The 22,791-nt window shown below is 41.7% G+C and overlaps 2 protein-coding genes across 5 annotated transcripts in view; one reads left to right on the top strand and one right to left on the bottom strand.

Moving 5' to 3' along the window:
- Positions 1-1,186: 1,186 nt before the first annotated feature.
- LOC120060589 (transcription initiation factor TFIID subunit 10-like) lies at positions 1,187-3,152 on the bottom strand. Its single transcript, XM_039009965.1, has 5 exons — positions 2,787-3,152; positions 2,336-2,490; positions 2,011-2,075; positions 1,766-1,880; positions 1,187-1,462 (listed from the first exon to the last, which is right to left on the bottom strand). The coding sequence occupies exons 1-5, from the start codon at positions 2,914-2,916 to the stop codon at positions 1,370-1,372; spliced, it is 558 nt and encodes a 185-aa protein (XP_038865893.1). The 5' UTR covers positions 2,917-3,152; the 3' UTR covers positions 1,187-1,369.
- A 6,900-nt stretch (positions 3,153-10,052) lies between these two features.
- LOC120060932 (ubiquitin conjugation factor E4 B-like) overlaps positions 10,053-22,791 on the top strand; it is a 69,013-nt gene continuing 56,274 nt past the window's right edge. For 2 of the 4 annotated variants that reach the window (XM_039010370.1, XM_039010368.1), the window contains exons 1-4: positions 10,053-10,332; positions 11,957-12,164; positions 16,526-16,655; positions 22,358-22,445. In XM_039010370.1, the coding sequence (XP_038866298.1) occupies positions 10,312-10,332; positions 11,957-12,164; positions 16,526-16,655; positions 22,358-22,445 (447 nt within the window). In that variant the 5' untranslated portion in view covers positions 10,053-10,311. Of the gene's footprint in view, positions 10,333-11,956; positions 12,165-16,525; positions 16,656-22,354; positions 22,446-22,791 lie in introns of all 4 variants that reach the window. The other 2 variants (XM_039010369.1, XM_039010367.1) reach the window with 1 other exon arrangement.

Genomic DNA, 22,791 nt, shown 5'->3' with positions numbered 1-22,791 from the left:
GAGCAAAGTGATCATGCTGTTTGTATGTGAAAGTGAACTGTGTTTGCAGGTGATCAAGGGTGATTTCATTCCGCTGATTCTATTGAAAAATGTTTCTTAAAACGGAATGTAAACAGAATGTTTGATTGGTGGAGTGCTGCAGAGATGGTTGTCCTTCTGAACGTGGATGTCGATTAAGGCAGCCCCCCGCACCGCTGTGATTCAAAGGGGTTGGGTTAAATGCGGAAGACACAATTCATTTGAAGGCATTCAGTTGTACAACTGACTAGGTAACCCCCTTTCCTTTCCCTTCTGGAAGGTTCTTCCATCTCCACAGAGGAACTCTGGAGCTCTGTCAGAGTGACCATTGGGTTCTTGGTGACCTCCCTGACCAAGCCCCTTCTCACCCGATTGCTCAGTTTGGCCAGGCGGCCAGCTCTAGGAAGAGTCTTGGTGGTTCCAAACTTCTTCCATTTAAGAATGATGGAGGCCACTGTGTTCTTGGGGACCTTCAATGCTGCAGAAATGTTTTGGTACACTTCCCCAGATTGGTGCCTCGACACAATCCTGTCTCGGAGCTCTACGGTCAATTCCTTTGACCTCATGGCTTGGTTTTGGCTCTGACATATGCTGCCAACTGTGGAACCTTATATAGACAGGTGTGAGCCTTTCCAAATCATGTCCAATCAATTAAATGTACCACAGGTGGACTCCAATCAAGTTGTATAAGCATCAAAGATGATCAATGGAAACAGGATGCACCTGAGCTCAATTTCTTATAAGTTTTGTGCTATGATATAATAGCAGTCAGTTAACATGACCTTCTTGAATTATGAAGTCTTTATGTATTGTTTTTGTATTATTACATAAATTATTCAATTCACAAAAAGTGATGTTAGCTGATTAAGATGATCTCATTAAACAAAATGTATAAAATCTCCTAAGCCTGTGTATACCACAGACCTTATTTTCAGCATTTATCCAAAAACACCATTCATTTTCTTCATAGGCTTTGTCCAACGAACCTTGGCGGAGTTAGTGCCTACAAAAAGACACTGTCTTTCTCTCTATTACTGACTGCACCCACTCAACCTAAGGTTAAATACTATTTTTAGCACTGTTACACCATCCTGATAAATATTTTACCAACAACTCTTCCCCTTGTTATCACCAGACTACATAAACAAAAAGGCAACAAAGTCAGAAATAAGTAATTGTTGAACATTTTATTTGTATCAATAAAATAGTAGCTCAAAATTACACATGAAGCAAAGTATGCTCTACTTAAAAAAAAAAAAAATACTAACAGAACAGTGACTGCAATGAATATTCTACTGACATCTTTAAGAACCATGATCATAGGGGGTTGCGACAGTGTAAGACCAATTTCCTATGTGAAGTAATGAGGTTTCTTTACGTTGATGCCATACTCAGAAAGGGCAGGGGAGAGGTCCTCCATGGTCAGTGTGTACTTCTTGTCATGCTTTGGGAGGAAAGAGGTGGGAGGACAGAGTGAGAAACCAATCAAAAAGATCCAAACAGCATTCATACTTGTGCATCTCACATTAACAACAGTTCATGTGTTCATTTCATGGGAAATGGAAAAAGAGCCTGTGACGAGACTTCCGGTTTTGGACGTTAACCAAGGCGACACTCCATCTTAACATTTACTGGATTGGGCAGAAGAGAACCTCCCGACTGTTTTTCTCTCTCTGGACCAGTAAGAAAGAAACGCTGCTCATGTGTTTCTTTTACGCCTGCAACGTTAGGTTAGAAATGTACTAACCTTTGTCTTGTTCCTGGAGCTCCCCGAGGCAGTTCCCTTCATTTTACAGTGCTGCAGGGCATCGTTAGCGATGTCTGAGATGAACTTCTGAGCCGCGAGGGAGACTAGACGGATTCTGAAAATGATGGACATAAATAATGTTTACGTTTGGCGCTCACGTGGGTTAGTATTGAATTGAACTGGTGTAAAAGCTGAAATAGATGGAGAGGACTCTTGGCAGTTAAGGAGCTAAGAGACATGCTTACATTCGCGGATCAGACGCCTCAAAGCCGGCCCGGTTGAGATAGTAGCCTGTCACTGCATCAGGGATCTGGCGAAAACATGGTAGAGGTTGAACTGAAGTCATTCCAATGCGTATTTTTATTTTTTTGGTACACTAGCATCTCACAATTGACCAGAGGACATTTACATGCTAAGTGAATCAGAGGCACCTGTTAACTACATAACCCAAATATGCATTATGTATATGGACCAAGCGACTGTTGACATCAGCCTAGGTATGTGAAAAAAGTAATGTACATTTGTATTTTGTTGAACTAACATTACTCCAATTAAGGGGGTTTGACTCACTGTAGGAGTGTAGTCCTCCAATTGCATAAGAAAGTCAGCCAGTGGTGTGGTTGTGATTACAGGCTTCACATCGCCGTTGGCAATGCCACTAGGCACATACACGCCGTTGGACACGGACGTGCCAGATGGTGTGGCCATGGCAGCTGTGGTTGGGGCTGAAACAAATAAAGAGAAATACATGGTTTAATATCTTTCTAAATGTAGCTAATATGTTGATAGCCAAGGTGGTCTAAGCCGTTGTTTCACAAAGCAGCAAGCAATGAACAGAGCTAGCTCTAAGATGGTTCTCAAGTTCTGCACAGGGCTATATGGTATGGGCTACTGTACTTAAAGAATTTCGACAAAAGTTCTAACCTAACTACAGTAGATAGCAGACCATAAATTAGTGTAACCATGTATTAAGCCAGCTCATAAAGCTGTTCATAACCTCAAAACTCGTCTGAATACTTACAATTACTTATGGCAACCGAGGGTATGCTGCTGACGTTAATTTCTGCATTGTTGTTAGTGAGGCAATTATTGGATGTCGAGGAATTTGAAGAGCCCCCTGTTATGACTGGCTGTGGAGTATCAACGTTCATGTTTATTGCTGGCTGCACCGCAGTTCGCTTGGTAAAATGGCCAAAGTAACAAAATGAAGTTTGCTTGCTGAAGTGAAAGGGTTCAATTGAGTGCCAAAAATACAATTTTACGATAGTTTATAGGCAAATAAAGAAAAGTAAGATCATTCATCCACTATAACCGTGTTAGCCTGCGAAACAGTTTTTCTTATTTTTTTTCGCGTTCGTGTGCTTCGAATTCAAAGTCCGGCGTAAACATGTCTTGTGCTTCTAATAGTTCCACCCAGGAAAATATGCGCAGACTTTCATTCACCATGGCGAATCGATTGGACACACTGAAGAAGACACCACGTCAAGGTAGGTCGTCTATCAGTTTATCTACTGTAGCTTATATTGTATGCAAACGTTTCTAGAATAAATATATAGATTAAGATCGTTCTGATTTTCACGTTTTATGAACACAGTCAAAGATAAACTCTCCCTGGCATGTAGCCCAAAGGCCGGTAGGTGGCGATATTGAGTCGTACGATGAAACGACCTAATAGAGCGCGACAGTTACTAGTCCTTTAAAATGATGTACCTCTCAAATCACATTTTATTTGTCACATGCGCCGAATACAACAGGTGTAGACATTGCCGTTAAATGCTTACTTGTGAGTAAGAATAGTTGCAATAAAGTAAATACTAAACTCTTGAGAAGTTTGTCTCTTTATTTAACAAGTCAGTTAAGAACACATTGTTATTTACACTGACGGCCTACCCCGGCCAAACCCAGACGATGCTGGGCCCATTGTGTGCGGCCCTATGGACGGTCGGATGTGATACAGGTTTCCTCAGTGGGTCGCGGCAGATAGGTTGCCAGCATCCTCCTTTATATGGCCTCACAGGTCTCCATAATGCACTGAGACACTGTCTGGAATCCAAGATGATAGGTAAAGGCCAGGTTGCAAATAGAGTCTCCAGATGCCAAGTACCTGTAATGACAAAATAAATGTTTTGCCATTGGTTAGCATTCATGTATATTTTACTCTTCATAGATGTTGAATTGCGCAAAACCAGATGGAAGTCCCTCTGTGTCACGCCCTGACCTTAGAGAGCCTTTTTATTTCTCTATTTGGTTAGGTCAGGGTGTGATTTGGGTGGGCATTCTAGTTTGTCTATTTCTTTGTTGGCCGGGTATGGTTCCCAATCAGAGGCAGCTGTCTATCGTTGTCTCTGATTGGGGATCATACTTAGGCAGCCATTTTTCCCCACCTTCATTTGTGGGATCTTGTTTGTGTGTAGTTGCTGTCTGCACTGCATATAGCTTTACGTTTGTTTTGTAGTCATTTAAAATAAAAGTATAATGTACGCCTACCACGCTGCACCTTGGTCTCCTAACAACGGACGTGACACTTTTTTAAGGCATCTACGGAAGGCCCCATTTATTTAAAAAGATTGCAGTCAGAGTAGTATAACAGCAGTACACTGCAATATAACTGCAGTATGCTGCAATACTGCGTCCAATTGACTGAGGCTAATGACTGAGGCAAATCAGCATTTGCAAGACTGAGGTTGCCTCGAGTGGAAAATAGGTCAGCATAAAAGTAAAATGTGTTTTAGTAAACTTTTGCAATCTCAGCTCAGGCTCAATACCACTGCCACCATGGCTCTTCAGTGCTCTGCATGGAAGAGGTGGACTGCAGCCTATGATGTACAGCCAGCCCAGGCATTAATCCTCTTCCTCACCAGGACCTAGGTCTGGAAAAGATAACTGAGATGACCAGCAGGTAATACCACTGCCACATCCTCCACCATGGCTCTTCAGTGCTCGTGTTGATTTTTGCAGCAAGACAAATGACTTCGGGCAAATCAAATCCAATTGTGTATACATTATTCTTAGATCCACAGCCATGGTGTTGAACGTTCGTAAATTCCTCAGTTATTCTGCGCTCTGGCACACTCAGATGAGAGGGCTCTGAAATCGGAGCATTTAGCCAGAGCGAATTTACTATCGACAGTTGTCACAATGACATTATGAACATTCTATTGAAATGGTTACTTGCATAGTGGAGTCTTTTGTTTAGACATGTAGCAAGCTAAACAATGAACCACAATCCGAACTGATAACGTTACTACCCTGCATGAATCTGCAGGTAGCTAACCAACCAGGTTCAACTAGCAATGCAAATGGCTCTAAGATGCAAACAATATAACTACACAGATCCTACACGTGCCGTTAGTTAGCTAGCTAACAGTACACTTTACCTTGAAATCAAAACTACTTTCTGACAAAATTAGAAACGTGTAATATCTGAAAATGTAGCTAGCTAGACTATTTTACCCATACACATGGATGGACGCTTCTCCCTCGGTCACAGAGGCCATGGTTGCCTTTAGTTTGACGTTTTAATCCGGAGACAGGTGTTTTATACAACAGCCTTCTGTGTGTTCTCTTTTTGACTCCATCTGCATATTTGCAATCAAACGCCAGTATTTTCTCCATCTCCTACGTGATCATACTCTAATTAGGTTGGAGTCATTAAAACTCATTTTTCAACCCCTCCACAAATTTCTTGTTAACAAACTATAGTTTTGACAAGTCGGTTAGGACATCTACTTTGTGCATGACACAAGTAATTTTCCCAACAATTGTTTACAGACATATTATTTCACTTATAACTCACTGTATCACAATTCCAGTGGGTCAGAAGTTTACATACACTAAGTTGACTGTGCCTTTAAACAGCTTGGAAAATTACAGAAAATGATGTCATGGCTTTAGAAGCTTCTGATAGGCTAATTGACATCATTTGAGTCAATTGGAGGGGTCCCTGTGGATGAATTTCAAGGCCTACCTTCAAACTCAGTGCCTCTTTGCTTGACATTATGGGAAAATCAAACGAAATCAGACAAGACCTCAGAAAACAATTGTGGACCTCCACAAGTCTTGTTCATCCTTGGGAGCAATTTCCAAACGCCTGAAGGTACCACATTCATCTGTTCAAACAATAGTACGCAAGTATAAACACCATGGGCCACGCAGCCGTCACACCGCTCAGGAAGGAGATGCGTTCTGTCTCCTAGAGATGAATGTACTTTGGTGCGAAAAGTGCAAATCAATCCCAGAACAACAGCAAAGGACCTTGTGAAGATGCTGGAGGAAACAGGTACAAATGTAAGGAAGAAGCCACTGCTCCAAAACCGCCATAAAAAAGCTAGACTACGGTTTGCAACCGCACATGGGGACAAAGATCGTACTTTTTGAGGAAATGTCCTCTGGTCTGATGAAACAAAAATAGAACTGTTTGGCCATAATGACCATCGGTATGTTTGGAGGAAAAAGGGAGAGGCTTGCAAGCCGAAGAACACCATCCCAAACGTGAAGCACGGGTTGGCAGCATCATGTTGTCGGGGTGCTTTGGCGCAGGAGGGACGGTGCACTTCACAAAATAGATAACATCATGAGGAAAGGAAAATTATGTGGATATATTGAAGCAACATCTCAAGACATCAGTCAGGAAGTTAAAGCTTGGTCGAAAATGGGTCTTCCAAATGCCACGAGGCATTGTGTGGATCTAAGAATAATGTATACACAACTGGATTTGATTTGCCCGAAGTCATTTGTCTTGCTGCAAAAATCAGTTCTAACTTGTAAATAAAATTCAACAAATCGTCTATATAATATGGAGTATGATTTTTTACGTTCTGAAAAATAAAATACGAATGTGAAAATTAATCACTGTCAATTAGTGTTGACTCTCCATAAATCATACCCCACTAAGCATTTGACGTCAGGCGACGTCTTTGGGACGTCTTTCTTTGGTCCGGACCAAATCTGAACCAATCATAGATGTCCAGAGACATCGGGTCCGGACCAGCCTATATTTGGCACAATCATAGACGTTCAGATTTGGTCCGGACCGGACTTGATTTAGCCCAGACATAGACATCTATAATTGTTTCAGATTTGGTTCAGACCGGATTTGGTCATTGCCATCTATGTTTCACAAGTTTGGACAGTACAGCACAGTATACTACAGTAGAGCACATCAGAGTACATTACAGTACACAGTACAGTAAAGAAAAGTAGAGTATAGTACAGTACAGTACAATACAGTAGAGCACACTAGAGTACAGTAAAGTGTACTGTATTGTACCCTACATTACTCTATTGTACTGTACTCTATTGTACTCGACTCTACTGAATTAAACTCTACTGTACTATACCGTACTCTACTGAATTAAACTATACTTTACTGTACACTACTGTATTGTCCTTTACTGTACTCTATTTTAATGAATTAAAGGCTATGTACTGTACCATACTGTACTGAAATGTACTTACTGTACTCTACTGAATAAAACTCTACTGTCCTGTCATATACCATAATGTACCATATTGTACTGTACTCTTCTGTTATACTGTGCTCTACTGTACTAAACTGTGCCGTACTGTACTGTGATGTTCACACCTATGATTCGTTCAAATTTGGATCTGGTCCGCACCCACCAAATGTGTACTTGTTTGGGGGCAGAGCTCATTAGCATAATAACCAGCATACTTGGCAAGTATTTCAACATTTACATTTTGTTCATTCAGCAGATGCTCTTATCGAGAGTGACTTGGAGGCAGTGCATTCAACTAAGTTAGATAAACAACAACAACATATCACAGTCAAATAAGAAAAACAATTCTGTATCCGTTACTCAGAATGTTATTGAAGTCGAAGTGGTCAGTTGGTCTCCTCTAAATGTTGTATTAATTTAAACATAATTGCTGCCAGTTTTAAAGCTTTAGAAACGTGGTTTTGCTAAATGGGAGCAATAATACATTTTTTATGTAATTTTCAGTTGGCTCTTCTATCCAATTAACTTAATTTAGAATATATAGCAGTTGAAATTTGGACATAGAATTAATGACAGAAAAATACATATTATTTACCTTTCATTCAGTACCTAAAAATACCTTTTATTCAGCACCTAAAATGCATGTGAGGTCAACATCTTTGATGTCTAAAATATGTATTTTTACAATGCACTTAAAATACTCACTCTTTTCACTGCATTGTGAGCATGAGCTCATGTGTAGCCTATGATCAATAGGGTTGAATAGGAGCAGCCAAAGGTTTTGGTGTCTATAGCCCTGTTTATATCTGGTTCTAATTTGCATCCTTTGTCCTGATCTTATCCACATTCTGATTGTGCCCACATTTTTAGACATGTGTAGACAGTCAAAATACACATTTTGATCTGATTGTGATCAGATCATCCTGCCCACCTCCGGAGGTCGTCAGACTCGCATTGTGTGTAGACGGTGACTTATGGCAGGGATGGGCAACTCCAGTCCTCAGAGGCTGGGGTGCTGACACACTTTTTACCCATCCCTAGCAAACACAGCTGGTTAAACTAATTGCATTCTAAACTGATGATCATGATTAGTTGATTATTGGAGTCAGGTGTGTTAGCTGGGACTAGGGCAAAAGTATGACACTAATCAGGCCCCCGAGGACTGGAGTTGCCCATTCCTAAATTATGTCATCGATATTTGTCTTAAAATAAATAAGTATTATTGTGAAAGAATCGCTGTTTAATATTTTGCATACAGGGAGGGACCAGGAAATCTGCTCACAATGCGGACACAGTGGATGGATATGAGACACATTTTAATACCATGTGTAGACGCATTTCTGAAAATGTGGGCACAATCAGAATGTGAACAAGATCAGGACAAATGGGTTTTGGAGTGCCAGGTATAAATGAATCTACCTTAAAATAAATAAATATTATTTTGAAAGAATAACTGTGATGTAATTTGCATAAAGGAAGGGATTAGGAAATCTGGTCACAATGCAGACACCGTAGACGGATAACAGACATATTTTAATACCATGTGTAGACACATTTCTGGAAATGTGGGCCCAATCAGAATGTAGACAAGATCAGGAAAAAAGACCCATGTCAGCACCAGGTATAAACAGGGTTTATGTTTGAGTGTAGACATTTGAGTGGTTTGACATTTGAGTGTATGCATTCTCTGAAAATGTTCTTCCTGCAGGTGACCAGTGCTACCTGTAGCAGACTGGTCTGGGCTATCACTTTTGTCTCAAACCCCTGTACCACTGACCATGACCAGGATGGATGAGAATATGGGAGTGGAAGTTGACTGCCAGGACTGGTTGTTGTATTAGCAGCAGTCATTTATTTAGTTTATTTGGACAGGGACAATATACAACAAAAACATACATTTTTTTGAAGTGAAAAGTGATGAGTTGCACCAGTTAGCTAACAGCTCATTCACATCTGCAGCCCCCTTAGATTTGGCAATACAAGGCCTGTGTTAATTACCAGTAATTATATAGTATATAGTTTGGAGATCATGAGGGGCACGCACAGTTTGTAGAGCATGAGGGGCACGCACAGCCTATATGCCTATATGCCTACCTGCCTCTGTCCCAACAGGGCAGGATGTCAAGATTAGAGGAAGATTACTTTTTTTCCATTGTACACAAATGGAAACTTGTTGTGCTTTGTACCTTCCCCTCTGAAAAAAAATGCATAGGCCTTACACAGAGGTTGAAGCAAGGGCGCACATGGAGCAATTTTAGGGGTGAACTGAGGGATTCGAACCGGTGACGTGGATCACTGACCCGCCTCTCTAACCTCTAGGCTACCAGTCGCCCAAATACAATTTGCAAAATATAATTCAACCCACATAATTACAAAATTTTCACAATTCAGTGTAACAGTGATTATTCAGTGTGACCAAAGATTATTTATTATAATGACAAGATAGTCGAGTAACCACTCTAACAATTGAAAAACATGTCCTCAAAGATAGAAGGCAAGCGGGAGGAGGCGAGATCAGGTGGGACCGTTCTTGCCAATGAGCGGGCAGAATCTCACAGTGAAGAACAGGCACAACTCCGATACAAAGTCGTTTTTTTATGTTGCCGAAATGCCACGTGCGTCCACTTATATCAGTGCATTCATAACAACCTAAACATTACGACACTTCTATTCGATCAAATAAGCCTCACGTAGAAAATGTGAAGTAAAAAATTGTGTTGATGAAATTCGACACGCATTGATTCCTCACTTCGTGGTCTTATTTTAGTGGACAGCTTTTGTGCGGAGTACACCCTCTTGCTTTGCCTCTTCCTCTCTGAGCCCCCAGTCATGTGACATCTGATAAAAATGGCCACCTTCGTGTTTTGATTAATAATACTTTTATGTTTGTTTCATTCTTCGTAGAATTTGAATAGATAACACACATTTAGTAAACTGTTTTTCCCCCTTTAAATTTATGACAATCAATACAAACTGCTATTTGTTATACGAGTTAGACTATGCACATTTGTGTATATTATATAGAAAGCTAGCTAGTTGGCTGGCACAATAGGTAAGCTAAAGCTAGCTGAAAGTAAAGGATAAACGATGGAGTTGAGTGCCGACGAGGTAAGGTAACGTCTAAATGTTGTTAAAACTACAATTAGTTTAATACAATATGTGCCAACGAAAGTTACTGCTTGTGGTCGTGATTATCTGTGCAAGACCATGTCGTTATCTTTTCAAAGCCTAACGTTAGCTAACTAGCTGATATTAGCTTGGCTAACTAGCTGAGTCTGTAACGTAACGCATGAAGGATCCACAGATGTAGCGCTTCGAACACACCGACTGCGTCGTTGCGTTTCGATACACCAGAAGTACATTCATTTCCAATGGAACGCTGCATTTGCCTTGCAGCATTGCGTTGCAGAGGCAGTTGCAGTGCGTTCTGTGTGGTGCATACGTTCGATAAATCGAACGTATGCATCAAATTGTATGAGTGGACTTGACAGAAAGTAGCAAAATATGAATGTAGATTTTTTTTGTTGCACACATTCAGTAAAAATTTGGGATTACATAAAAACAGTTTGATTGCATAATTTCTTTACATTTTTTATTTATTTATTTGCCAAGTATATTATTTATTCGATGACATCCTCAAATTAATTGTGAGAGCCTATAATATAATTTCCCTCCAATGCAGTTTTGGAGCGAAATGCAATAATAAATAGTCAAGATAGGCAGAGTAGGCTCTTTCAACAATGAGACCAACGTTGAGGAAGGTGGTCTTGATCGCGCTGTTGGGCCGGGACCAGCCCCGCCGAAAGCTAGCTAACGCTAACTAGCCACATCTAGCACAAGCTCACTACTAAACTGACCTGGCAATCCTACTATCGTGGACACTTGTCTCCAAGCAGCATTTTTTGTGTTTATGTCCCTGTAGCTGTCAGCAGTTGTGTCAAAAAGACACGGTTTTGAGGATATTGCGAAAATGATTCTCTCCTCCATGTGTCCAACCGCATGCGACCATTTGCAAAAGGTACCTGCATCAGTATAGTTGCCTAGCTGCGCAAAATGTTATGCAGCAGTGATGCAATGACGCTGTCGGTGTGTTCGAAGCGTTAACTGTTAGCCAGCAACACGCATTTTCGCATGACACGAGCCTTTTCGATAATAATAAGGGTTTGGATACCTTGACGTCTATTAATGGGACATACCATCGTAATACTGGATATTTAGCTAGTTAGCCCACCTAATCTAGCTAGATAACATATTAACTAACAGTATCTAACACAGAAGGCCACCATGTGCAACCCAATCAAGCCAGTTTAGCTGCTTGCCGATTAGGTATCTAACTAGTTCTGTAACTAGATAGATGCCATTTTCTATCAGTGGTGGCTAGATTTATATGACCGTTTTACCTGCTAGCCGGTGTTATAGCCAGCTGCTCGCTAGCCAACGTTCTTGTTTGCTGTAATGGTAACGTTAGTGAAGATAAATGAGCATAAACTGTATTAATTTCAATCTAGCTGGCTAGCTAGTTATGTACGATCTAAAAACGTCAATATTAAAATTCCCTATCCAGCGTTACCCATGATTTAATCCACATGTTTTATGTATACTAAATATGTATCACACTGATTTAATCATTATGGTTTCTAAAAAAATATCCCTGAGTGTCTCTCATATTTGGTCTGTTATACCGGTAGATAGTTAATGATGATTCAGTCTGACTAACATCTGTTCATTGCAGATCCGCAGGAGGAGACTGGCAAGACTGGCAGGAGGACAAACATCCCAGCCCAGCACTCCCCTGACGTCCCCACAGAGAGAGTCCCCCCCTGGGCCCCTTCCTGGGACCTCAGGGGCCACACCCCAGCCCTTTCCACCAGCTGCCTCACACGCACTGGGACTCAATGTCCAGAGTGTCACCCCCGCCACCTCTCCTATGGGCGCCTCTGGTATGAGCACAGACAGATTATGTTTAAAGGGATAGTGTGAGATTTAGGCAATTATGCCCTTTTTCTACTTACCCAGAGTCCAATATGTTTTTTATTTTATTATTTAACTTTTATTTAGAAGAGGGGTCACAATTGAGACCAGGGTCTCATTCTCAAGGGAGCTCTGTGAACATGAACACACAATTCAACATCATTACAATAAATACAAAAGATGACTCAACTATTACATCCCTCAAAATTGATCTAAACTGTCCAATGGAGACCAGCAAGTTCAGCTTCAAGCTGGCCTGAAGGCTATTCCACGAGCTGGAGGCATGAAAACTAAAAGCATTTTCCCTCAGCTCAGTGGAGACCCGTGGGACCGCCAGAACCAGCCAGTCCAGAGAGCGGGTCTGAAAATAACTGCTTTATACACCAAAAAGCATCCAATTCTGGGCCCTTCTGTCAGAGACTCCAAGCCAATGGAACTAGATAAAATGTAGTGATGTGTATGAAAATTGTCCCCAGTGCTGAGTAATAGATTGAGTCTAAAGGTTTTAAAACGGAGGCTGCCGCATGTGGATTATATCACCATAATGAAGTGCTGGGAGAAGTGTTCAAGCAACAATCTGCCTTCTACTTTTCAAAGTGAGGCTGGTTTCATTTATTGAAATAGGATTTATCTTAATTCTGCCCCCCCCCTGTTTTTCATTGTTTTAAAAGAGCTTATCGTAAATCAGAATACCCAAGTATTAATAATGGGGATATTGCTCAATTTGGTCACCTTTTAATGTGCAAATGCGTATGTCCTTTGCTAAAATCGACCCCAGCGGCACACCTTTCATAATATTGAGGAAACTGTCCATTAGTTATTGATACAATTTCAAGATGCATGATCTAGGCCCATTTCAGACAAGGCCAACTGTATCAAACTCCTTCAACAGGTCAATAAATAAGGCAGCACAATGTTCTTTATGGTCTAAACAATATAGCACATCCAAGACAAGTGTAGCCGCTGAAGCGGTTAGAATTGTATGAGTTAAAGTTCTAAGCTGAGAGTTGGCCAGGGACTCAAACATTTTGGCAAGGCAAGATTGCTTGTAAATTGGACAGTAGTTATTCAGGTCGGAAGGATCGCCGCCTTTGTGTAGAGGGAGGACTTGTGCCGTTTTCCAGATCTTAGGGATAACGCCAGAAACACTTGTCATGCACTCATGGATACCATTTGTTTGTCTCTGCGTGTAGCTTGAAGGAAGTTGAAGGTCGTTTCATGAGCCATTGCTAACTATCTAGCTGTTCCCATGGACTTAGTCATTGCACACAAGTTCCTTCAAACTGCACGCGGAGACAAAGATGTTATCCATGAGTTCATCTGACTCTGGGGAAGTAGAAAAAAGGGCTTAATTGCCAGGACAGCGCTATCCCTTTTAAAGACGACTACAATTGATCAAAACATTCAGCAAAGCCTCAGTCTTTTGGCTGAATTTCTATAGTGCGTTATTTAGCTAGCTTTCACACAATCTCCTACGTTGGAAGTCAAACAAGTTTTGTCAGACTGCTATTTCTTGGTGTAAAGGCATTGGTGTAGGCTAAATAGTGAATTAAATGGACAGCACACATGAGGCTAAACTTCAATAAAATTCCTTTATTTGCCCTGTATGGATGTTTCAGCCTCAGCCTTCTACGTGCAGAGAATGCCTGTGTTTTTGTTGTCAGCCATAATTAGGAAAATGGGTCAAGTTCACAGACGTCACTGGCTAGTAAAAAGCACCACTAGGACAAAGTACTTCACTTCTTAGCCATGTTGTATTGAGTGAACATGCTTATATACAAATGTGTACTTTCCACTAGTGTTACACGTTATACCAGTACCAAAACATCATGATACTTTTAATACCAACATTTTAGAACACCGTTGTACCGTTTCATATGATACTATGCATTTTGTTTTCTTTTTTTCTGTTTATAAATTCAGTTGAATTGAAGCAAGAGCCACGAGTCTCTTGAATGTGCCGGTCCAATAATATCCACTTCAATTTCATGCGCATATCACATGTGGCAGCTGTAATCAGCTTATGTTTGCATATATTTCTTCATCAGTTTTTATAATACAATTTAGCCATACTGGCGGGCAGGTATGCAGACCCTGCTGAGCCTTCTATTGTTAGATTTGTTACGTTGGAGCAGAGCGAGCGAAGTTGATATATTGTATCATTTCATCGCCTGTTATAACCAGTCTGAGTAGACTTTGCAAGGGGGGAAATGGCGCAAAGGCATGCTTGCAGCTTTACAACAAAAACGGCTTGTCTCTAGCTTAAACATTAAAAAAATTACTCATTACTGTAGAGCTTTTTTCTTTCTATTATTTGTACCCATTTGATATAATTTCACAAAACAAGTCGTTGACCTTTAAAAAAACAAAAAAAGAATAATCCCGGTTTGCTAATTATTGTTTTGATAAACGTTGTTCAATCATGTTACCTAGCTAGCTAACAACCTGTTAACTTGACCGTAGGCTAGGCTTGGGCGGTATCCAGATTGTCATACCTTCATACCGACCTCGTGCCATGCTGGGATATTCAGTAATACCGGCACTGAACACAAGGGGTGCTATTGTAATCTAAAGGTTAGTAATGCTAACAAGTACATGTAAAATTACATTTACATTTAAGTCATTTAGCAGACGCTCTTATCCAGAGCGACTTACAAATTGGTGCAAATCCCATAGAGAATGCTAATGAGCGCATTGCAAACATTTTATAGTATCTGACCTGAAGTATTTGCAGGACAGACATCCCAGCTCATAAAGTTATACTAGTAACACAAAAAATGTTACTCAGTTTGCTGCTTGCTCAAAGCAAACATTAGACATCAAGACTCTTAATCCAGGAGGGGATTCTCTGCTGTTACCAAGCAAACTTGGTTTGGAAGAAGCTAACCACTTAGCTAGACAGCTAACTAGTTTCTAAATGAGCACCGCATTTAGCACATTTTGGACAGTTAACTTATACAATATCTAGCTGCGAGCTCGGGTGCATCCTGTTTCCATTGATCATCCTTGAGATGTTTCTACAACTTGATTTGGAGTTCACCTGTGGTAAATTCAATTGATTTGACATAATTTGGAAAGGCACGCACCTGTTTTATATAAGATCCCAAAGTTGATAATGCTTTTAGAGCAAAAACAAAGCCATGAGGTCGAAGGACTTGTCCGTAGAGCTCCGAGACACTGTGGCCTCCATTCTTAAATGGAAGAAGTTTGGAACCACCAAGACTCTTCCTAAAAGCTGTCTTCGGTCAGGTAGATAACCAAGAACCCGATGGCCACTCTGACTGAGCTCCAGAATTTGTCTGTGGAGAAGGGAGAACCTTCCAGAAGGACAACCATCTCTGCAGCACTCCACCAATCAGGCTTTTTACGGTAGAGTAGCCAGACAGAAGCCACTCTACAGTAAAAGGCACATGACAGCCCGCTTGGAGTTTGACAAAAGGCACCTAAATGATTCTCAGACCATGACAAGACTCTCTTGTCTGATGAAACCAAGATTGAACTCTTTGGCCTGAATGCCAAGCAGCACATCTGGAAGAAACCTGGCTCCATCCCTACGGTGACGCATGGTGGTGGCAGCATTTTGCTGTGGAGATGTTTTTCAGCGGCAGCGACTGCAAGACTTGTCAGGATCGAGGGAAAGATTAACAGAGCAAAGTACAGAGAGATCCTTGATGAAAACCTGGTCCACTGCGCTCAGGACCTCCGACTGGGGCGAAGGTTCCCCTTTCAACAGGACAACGACCCTAAGCACACTGCCAAGACAACGCTGGAGTGGCTTCAGGACAAGTCTCAATGTCCTTGAGTGGCCCAGCCAGGCCCCAGACTTGAACCCGATCGAACATCTCTGGAGGACCTGAAAATAGCTGTGCAGTGACGCTCCCCATCCAACCTGACAGAGCTTGAGAGGATCTGCAGAGAAGAATGGGAGAAACTCCCCAAATACAGGCGTGCCAAGGTTGTAGGGTCACACCCAAGAAGACTCGAGGCTGTAATCGCTGCCAAAGGTGCTTCATCAAAGGACTGAGTGAAGGGTCTGAATGCTTTTGTAAATGTAATAAGTCTGTTTTTTATTTAATACATTTGCTGACATTTCTAAACCTGTTTTTGTTTTGTCATTGTGTGTTAATACAAATATATTATATATATATTTAGAACATGGCTGTAATGTAACAGTTGAAAAAGTGAAGAGCTCTGAATGCACTGTAGTGCTCTACTTTTGACCACGGCCTATATTATACAGGGAATTGGGTGCCATTTGAATAAAATAAAAAATGGTTTCATTCTGTTGCCCTTGCTTATTTGTTTTTTCTTCCTGTCGTTCCTGTCTCAGGTGTGGTGTACCGCAGTCAGAGCAGCGAGGGTGTGAGCTCCCTCTCCAGCTCTCCCTCCAACAGCCTGGAGACCCAGAGTCTATCCAGATCTCAGAGTATGGACATCGACACTGCCTCCTGTGAAAAGAGGTGAGCACCTCGGATCGATCTTTTCAAAACGACCCTTAGCCCCTATACTGCCAAGCCGAGTGGGTTAGGTAGGATGTGGAAGAAATATAGAGACTCAAAAATATATCATGCTATTGCCAATCATACAGTGTGAGGGATCAACGTCCACCTCATGTTTGAAATGTTTTTTTTTAGTCACACTGAAACAAAAATAAATCCTTTAAAGAATGATAGCAACAAGCTTTGGAGTACATTTTTAAATGACATTTTGGGGGAAAAACGCAAACTTTGCTCCATTCATTGAATCAGATGGCTCATTCATCACACAACCCACTGATATTGCCAACTACTTTAATGATATATTTTTTTCATTAGCAAACCTAGGAATGACATGCCAGGAACACATGCTGACACTACACATCCATGTACAGTACCAGTCAAAAGTTGACACACCTACTCATTCCAGGGTTTTTCTTTATTTTTACTATTTTCTACATTGCAGAATAATACTGAAGACATCAACTATGAAATAACACACCTGGAATCATGTAGTAAACAAAAAAGTGTTAAACAAATCAAAATATATTTGAGATTCTTCAAAGTAGTCACCCTTTGCCTTGATTACAGCTTTGCGCACTCTTGGCAATCTCTCAACCAGCTTCATGAGGAATGCATTTCAATTAACAGGTGTGCCTTGTTAAAAGTACATTTTGTGCAATTTCTTTACTTCATGCATTTGAGCCAATCCTTTGTGACAAGGTAGCGGTTGTATGCGGAAGATGGCCCTATTCTGTAAAATACCAAGAACAGCTCAAATAAGCGAAGCGAAACGACAGTCCATTACTTTAAGACATGAAGGTCTTTGGTTATCTACACAGGATGGTGTTTTACCCCCAACCCGGCTTAGTTTCCCAGATGCCAGGAAGATGAGACAATGAGGCATTGTTCTAAACTCTTCCAGGCTATCTCTCTCTCTCTCGTCACACAAACCACATCTTGTCAATGGATGACAACTTTAGGTTTTTATCACCAAGCCATTGTCAGCTCAAGCTGTCTCTAGGAAAAAACAATTTCCCTTGACCATACGCCCAGACTATCTGCAGGAAGCTAGAGTGGAAACCATCTCTTTAACAGTTGCCAGCCCACGCTTCAAAAAGACTCCTCTCAGTTAACTCAAAGGGAGAGAGTAGGTCCTAAGAACCTTTCTCTATTTCATAAAACAATCATTTGGTGCATAAATATAACAATCTTCTAATCCTGCGACCACAAATCAGTTAGGTGAGGCATTGCTTTGGTGGCCAATACAGGGATAGAGCCAGCACTGGTGGCTGACATGTAAACAGTATGGCATGTTGCCAAATGAGATGGCCTTATAGCGGAGTGTTTTAGTAAAAAATAAAGGCGCTTCCTTTTTTCTGATAACATTAGAGTGAAAAGCTGTAATCCGATGGAGGTTTCAATAAGAGTGGCACTTCAGTCTGACAGCCATGTTGCTGGGACTGGAGCACTACTAGACCCTGTTCTTCAGTCTCTAAAACAGTTTGATGTTGCTGGGACTGGAGCACTACTAGACCCTGTTCTTCAGTCTCTAAAACAGTTTGATGTTGCTGGGACTGGAGCACTACTAGACCCTGTTCTTCAGTCTCTAAAACAGTTTGATGTTGCTGGGACTGGAGCACTACTAGACCCTGTTCTTCAGTCTCTAAAACAGTTTGATGTTGCTGGGACTGGAGCACTACTAGACCCTGTTCTTCAGTCTCTAAAACAGTTTGATGTTGCTGGGACTGGAGCACTACTAGACCCTGTTCTTCAGTCTCTAAAACAGTTTGATGTTGCTGGGACTGGAGCACTACCAGACCCTGTTCTTCAGTCTCTAAAACAGTTTGATGTTGCTGGGACTGGAGCACTACCGGACCCTGTCTGTCAGTCTCTAAAACAGTTTGTTGCTGTGAAAATGTTCCGAACCCTTTCAATAACACGAGGGGGCCAGCGAAAATGATTCCCTTCCCTCTGCAAATGAGGGTGTTGAATAATTTAGTGGTATACTCCCAGTGCTGACTCCTGGGGCTGGTACGTCCGTCTCAAGCGGGGCAAAGCTATTTGATAGCTGGATTGGATCTTATCTGAGTTGAGCTGAACATCTGTTGGATTGGGACAGATCAATGCTGCCTTACTCATCAACAGCTTTGCTATAACTGAGTTTCAGTTTGTCTTGGCAATAGCAAGGTCGGTGAACTAAGAAAGGTTATGCTTTTCTCGCAGCCGAGCGAGCAGCCGGAGGATCTCTTCCCTAAGGTGGTGCATTTATGGCAGGCCAATCCCTGTTCGATCATCTTGCGATTGTGTGGATATCAGCTTGCACTTAAATAATTTGTGCCCAGCCTTGGATAAAAACACAGGTGGGCTTGCACTGCTAGCATTAGCCTGCTCCTTTTTCATGACGGCTAGCAGCTAACTCCTACTTAATAGGGATCCGGAACACAAACTTGCAGTCCCAGCTGTAAAGGCTAACCGCATCACGGAATCTGTAGCAATAAAAACTTTAGCTATGATAAGAAACATTTAATGAAAACTATTTCATAAAACAACAAACCGAGTGTAGACAGTACACTGTTCTGTTGCGTGCTCTGATGACGTTTGTTGCGTGATGACATCAAAGCTAACCCCGAAAGCTTATGGCTACATACTGTGTGTGTGTAAGATGAGTGGAATGGCACAAAACATGAAAGCACTTAAATGCAGAAAAGAGGCCTAAGGATTTGTTTTCCTGAACGTTCCAGTAATAGCAGGCCTTAAGGACAAAACTTTCCAGATGAACAGTTAAAACCAGTGGAAGGTCAGTGTGCAAGCAATCAACTGCTGGGTGTCGCCGAATAGTAGCAATTCAACATGTAGAATTGTCCGTGCATAAATCAAGTAACATAATTTTAAAAATCGCAATCAGAAACCGTCAGTTTAAGCTACTACGTGTGTTATTTTTATTAAGGTCCTCATTTAGCCGACGCAAATGGCGATAGCTAGCTGACGGTAGTCCGACCAAATGGAAGAAAACATTATAGACAAAAGACTTCACTCTTAGTGCATTCGGAAAGTATTCAGACCCTATGAATTTTTTCACATTTTGTTACGTTACAGCCTTACTCTAAAATGTATTAAATCGTTTTTTCCCCCCTCAGTCTACACACAATGCCCCCTAATGACGAAGTCAAAACAGGTTTTTAGAAATTGTGGCAAACTTATTAAAAAGAACAAACTGAAATATCACACTTACATAAGTATTCAGACCCTTTACTCAGTGCTTTGTGAAGACCCTTCGGCAGCGAGTCTTATTGGGTATGATGCTACAAGCTTTGCACATCTGTATTTGTGGAGTTTCTCCCATTCTTCTCTGCAGATCTTCTCATGCTCTGACAGGTTGAATGGGTAGCATTGCTGCGCAGCTATTTTCAAGTCTCCAGAGATGTTAGACTTGGTTCAAGTCTGGTCTCTGGCTGGGCCACTCAAGGACATTCAGAGACTTCTTCCGAAGCCACTCCTGCGTTGTCTTGTTGTGTGCTTAGGGTCGTTGTCCTGTTGGAAGGTGAACCTTCGCCCCGGTCTGAGGTCCTAACCTGCTCCAGTTCCTTCTCACTTCATATGACCTGACCTCGGGCCGAATTCCTCACTACTTTTTAATCCACGGCTGTCCTACCTTCAGGTGACTAAAAGCAGACTGTCACATCCGACGAGCGGCGGAGCTGGTGCAGTATGATTCGATCTTAGTCCTGTATTGATGCTTTGCATGATTGTTGATTTTTGTCGGAGGACGTAGCGGGATTTTTTATAAGCTTCCGGGTCAGAGTCTAACTCCTTGGAAGCGGCAGCTCTACCCTTTAGCTCAGTGCGGATTTTGCCTGTAATCCATGGCTTCTGGTTGGGGTATGAGAGTCAATGTGTGGACGACGTAATCATTGATGATCCAGTCTCTGATGTGGTCTACTCAATTTCATCGGAAGAATCCCAGAACATTTTCCAGTCTGCTAGCAAATCAGTCCTGTAGCTTAGCATCTGCTTCATCTGACCACTTTTTTTTATAGACCAAGTCACTGGTGCTTCCTGCTTTAATTTTTGCTTGTAAGCAGGAATCAGGAGGATAGAATTATGGTCAGAGTTGCCAAATGGAAGGCGAGGGAGAGCTTTGTACGCACCTCTGTGTGTGTGTGGAGTAAAGGTGGTCTAGATTTTTTCCTTTCTGGTTGCACATTTAACATGCTGATCGGAATTTGGTAAAACTGATTTAAGTTTCCCTGCATTAAAGTCCCCGGCCACTAGGATCGCCGCCTCTGGATGAGCGTTTTCCTGTTTGCTTATGGCGGTATACAGTTCATTGAGTGCATTCTTCGTGCCAGCATCGGTCTGTGGTGTTATGTAGACGGCTACGAAAAATACAGGTACTCTCTAGGTAGATAGTGTGGTCTACAGCTTATCATAAGATATTCTACCTCAGGTGATCAAAACCTCGACACTTCCTTAAATATCGCGCACCAGCTGTTTACAAATATACGTAGACCGCCACCCTTTGTCTTACCAGAGGCTGCTGTTCTATCCTGCCGATGCAGTGTGTAACAAGCCAGCTGTATGTTGATCACGTCGTCGTTCAGCCACCACTCGGTGAAACACAAGATATTACGGTATTGTCCCGATGGTAGGATATACTTGCATTAAGCTCGTCCAATTTATTTTCCAGCGATTGTGTGTTGGCCAGTAGTACGGATGGCAAGGGCAAATTAGCCACTCATCGGCGGGTCCTCACAAGGCACCCCGATTTTCTTTTCCGTCTCTTTCTCCAGCGATTGACTGGGATAAGGGCCTCTTTGGGTGTCTGGAGTAAATCGCTCTCGTCCAACTCATTAAAGAGATTCTTCATCCGGTTCAAGGTGAGTAATCGCTGTTCTGATTTCCAGAAGCTCTTTTCGGTCATCAGAGACAGTAGCAGCAACATTATGTACAAAAAAATAAGTTTCAAAAAATGCGAAGGAACTAACAAAATAGCACGGTTGGTTAAGAACCCATGAAACGGCAGCAATCCTCTCCGGCGCCATTTAATACTGACGAACAACAGATGTATTGTCTGTATAGATGTGCAAGGAGTTGACTCCGCCTCCTTGGAGGGGGGTATAACTATTCAGTACCAGTCAAGATTGGACAATCTAGTTGATTATCTCTGGGTTAGGACGTTCGTCATTGGTGCTGGTAGACCTGATTCAAGAGCCTACAAGGGATTCACCCTACTCTAACATTCTTAGGAAAATACACTACCGGTCAAAAGTTTTAGAACACCTACTCATTAAAGGGTTTTTCTTTATTTTTACTATTTTCTACATTGTAGAATAATAGTGAAGACATCAAAACTATGAAATAACACATGGAATCATGTAGTAACCAAAAAAGTGTTAAATATATCAAAATATATTTCAATTTTTTTGATTATTGTGGAAGTCAAGGGGTGTGAATACTTTGCACTGTATATACCCCCTAATAGACTTTTAGAGGTTAAAAGAAAATGACAGCAAGTGTTGCGATAAGACGGCCACCCGCTGCATTTAACTGTTCTTCGCCACTGTGTGTGTTGTCCTTTTGTGTTGGTAGAGTACAGTTGATAGCCTGTTACTGTGATTTGATGCAGGGATGAATTCATTGACCATGTTGCTTTTCCCCCCCTCTCTCTCTCTGTGGCCCAGCAGCATATCCCAAGTGGATGTGGACTCAGGGATAGAGAACATGGAGGTGGAGGACAGTGACCGCAGGGAGAGGAGGAACCTGGCTGAAAAGGTAGGCAGGGCTCCCAATCCACCCTCTTCCTTCCGGTATGTACTTTGATCAGTCGCTCTTTGGCTGTGTTCAAAATGGCACCCTCTTACGCACTACTTTTGACCAGAGCCTTCAGACGCAGCCTCTATCACGAAAAGGGTCTGCCAAATGAATGGGAGATAACAGAACTCTTTTTCTGTTTTGGTGCGAGTTGGTATATCAATACTTTGGACCAAATGAGCTGGGGATTCATGTACTCTAAATCAAATAAATGTGTGTTTGTCACGTGTCAATACAACAGATGTAGGCTTTACCGTGAATGCTTACTTATGAGCCCTTTACCAACAGTGTAAAGTTAAGAACAAAT

This window comes from Salvelinus namaycush, chromosome 16 (genome assembly GCF_016432855.1).
Source record: "Salvelinus namaycush isolate Seneca chromosome 16, SaNama_1.0, whole genome shotgun sequence".
Taxonomy (NCBI): Eukaryota; Metazoa; Chordata; class Actinopteri; order Salmoniformes; family Salmonidae; genus Salvelinus; species Salvelinus namaycush.
This window is presented reverse-complemented; position numbering and strand designations above follow the sequence as displayed.

Excerpts from the sequence above, each read along its gene's own strand:
- LOC120060589 (XM_039009965.1), bottom strand. The coding sequence starts at position 2,916 with ATGAACGTTGATACTCCACAGCCAGTCATAACAGGGGGCTCTTCAAAT. Across the intron at positions 2,491-2,786 it reads CTCGGTTGCCATAAGTAATT|CCCCAACCACAGCTGCCATG; the intron begins GTAAGTATTCAG and ends TATTTGTTTCAG. Across the intron at positions 1,881-2,010 it reads GAGGCGTCTGATCCGCGAAT|AATCCGTCTAGTCTCCCTCG; the intron begins GTAAGCATGTCT and ends CATCATTTTCAG.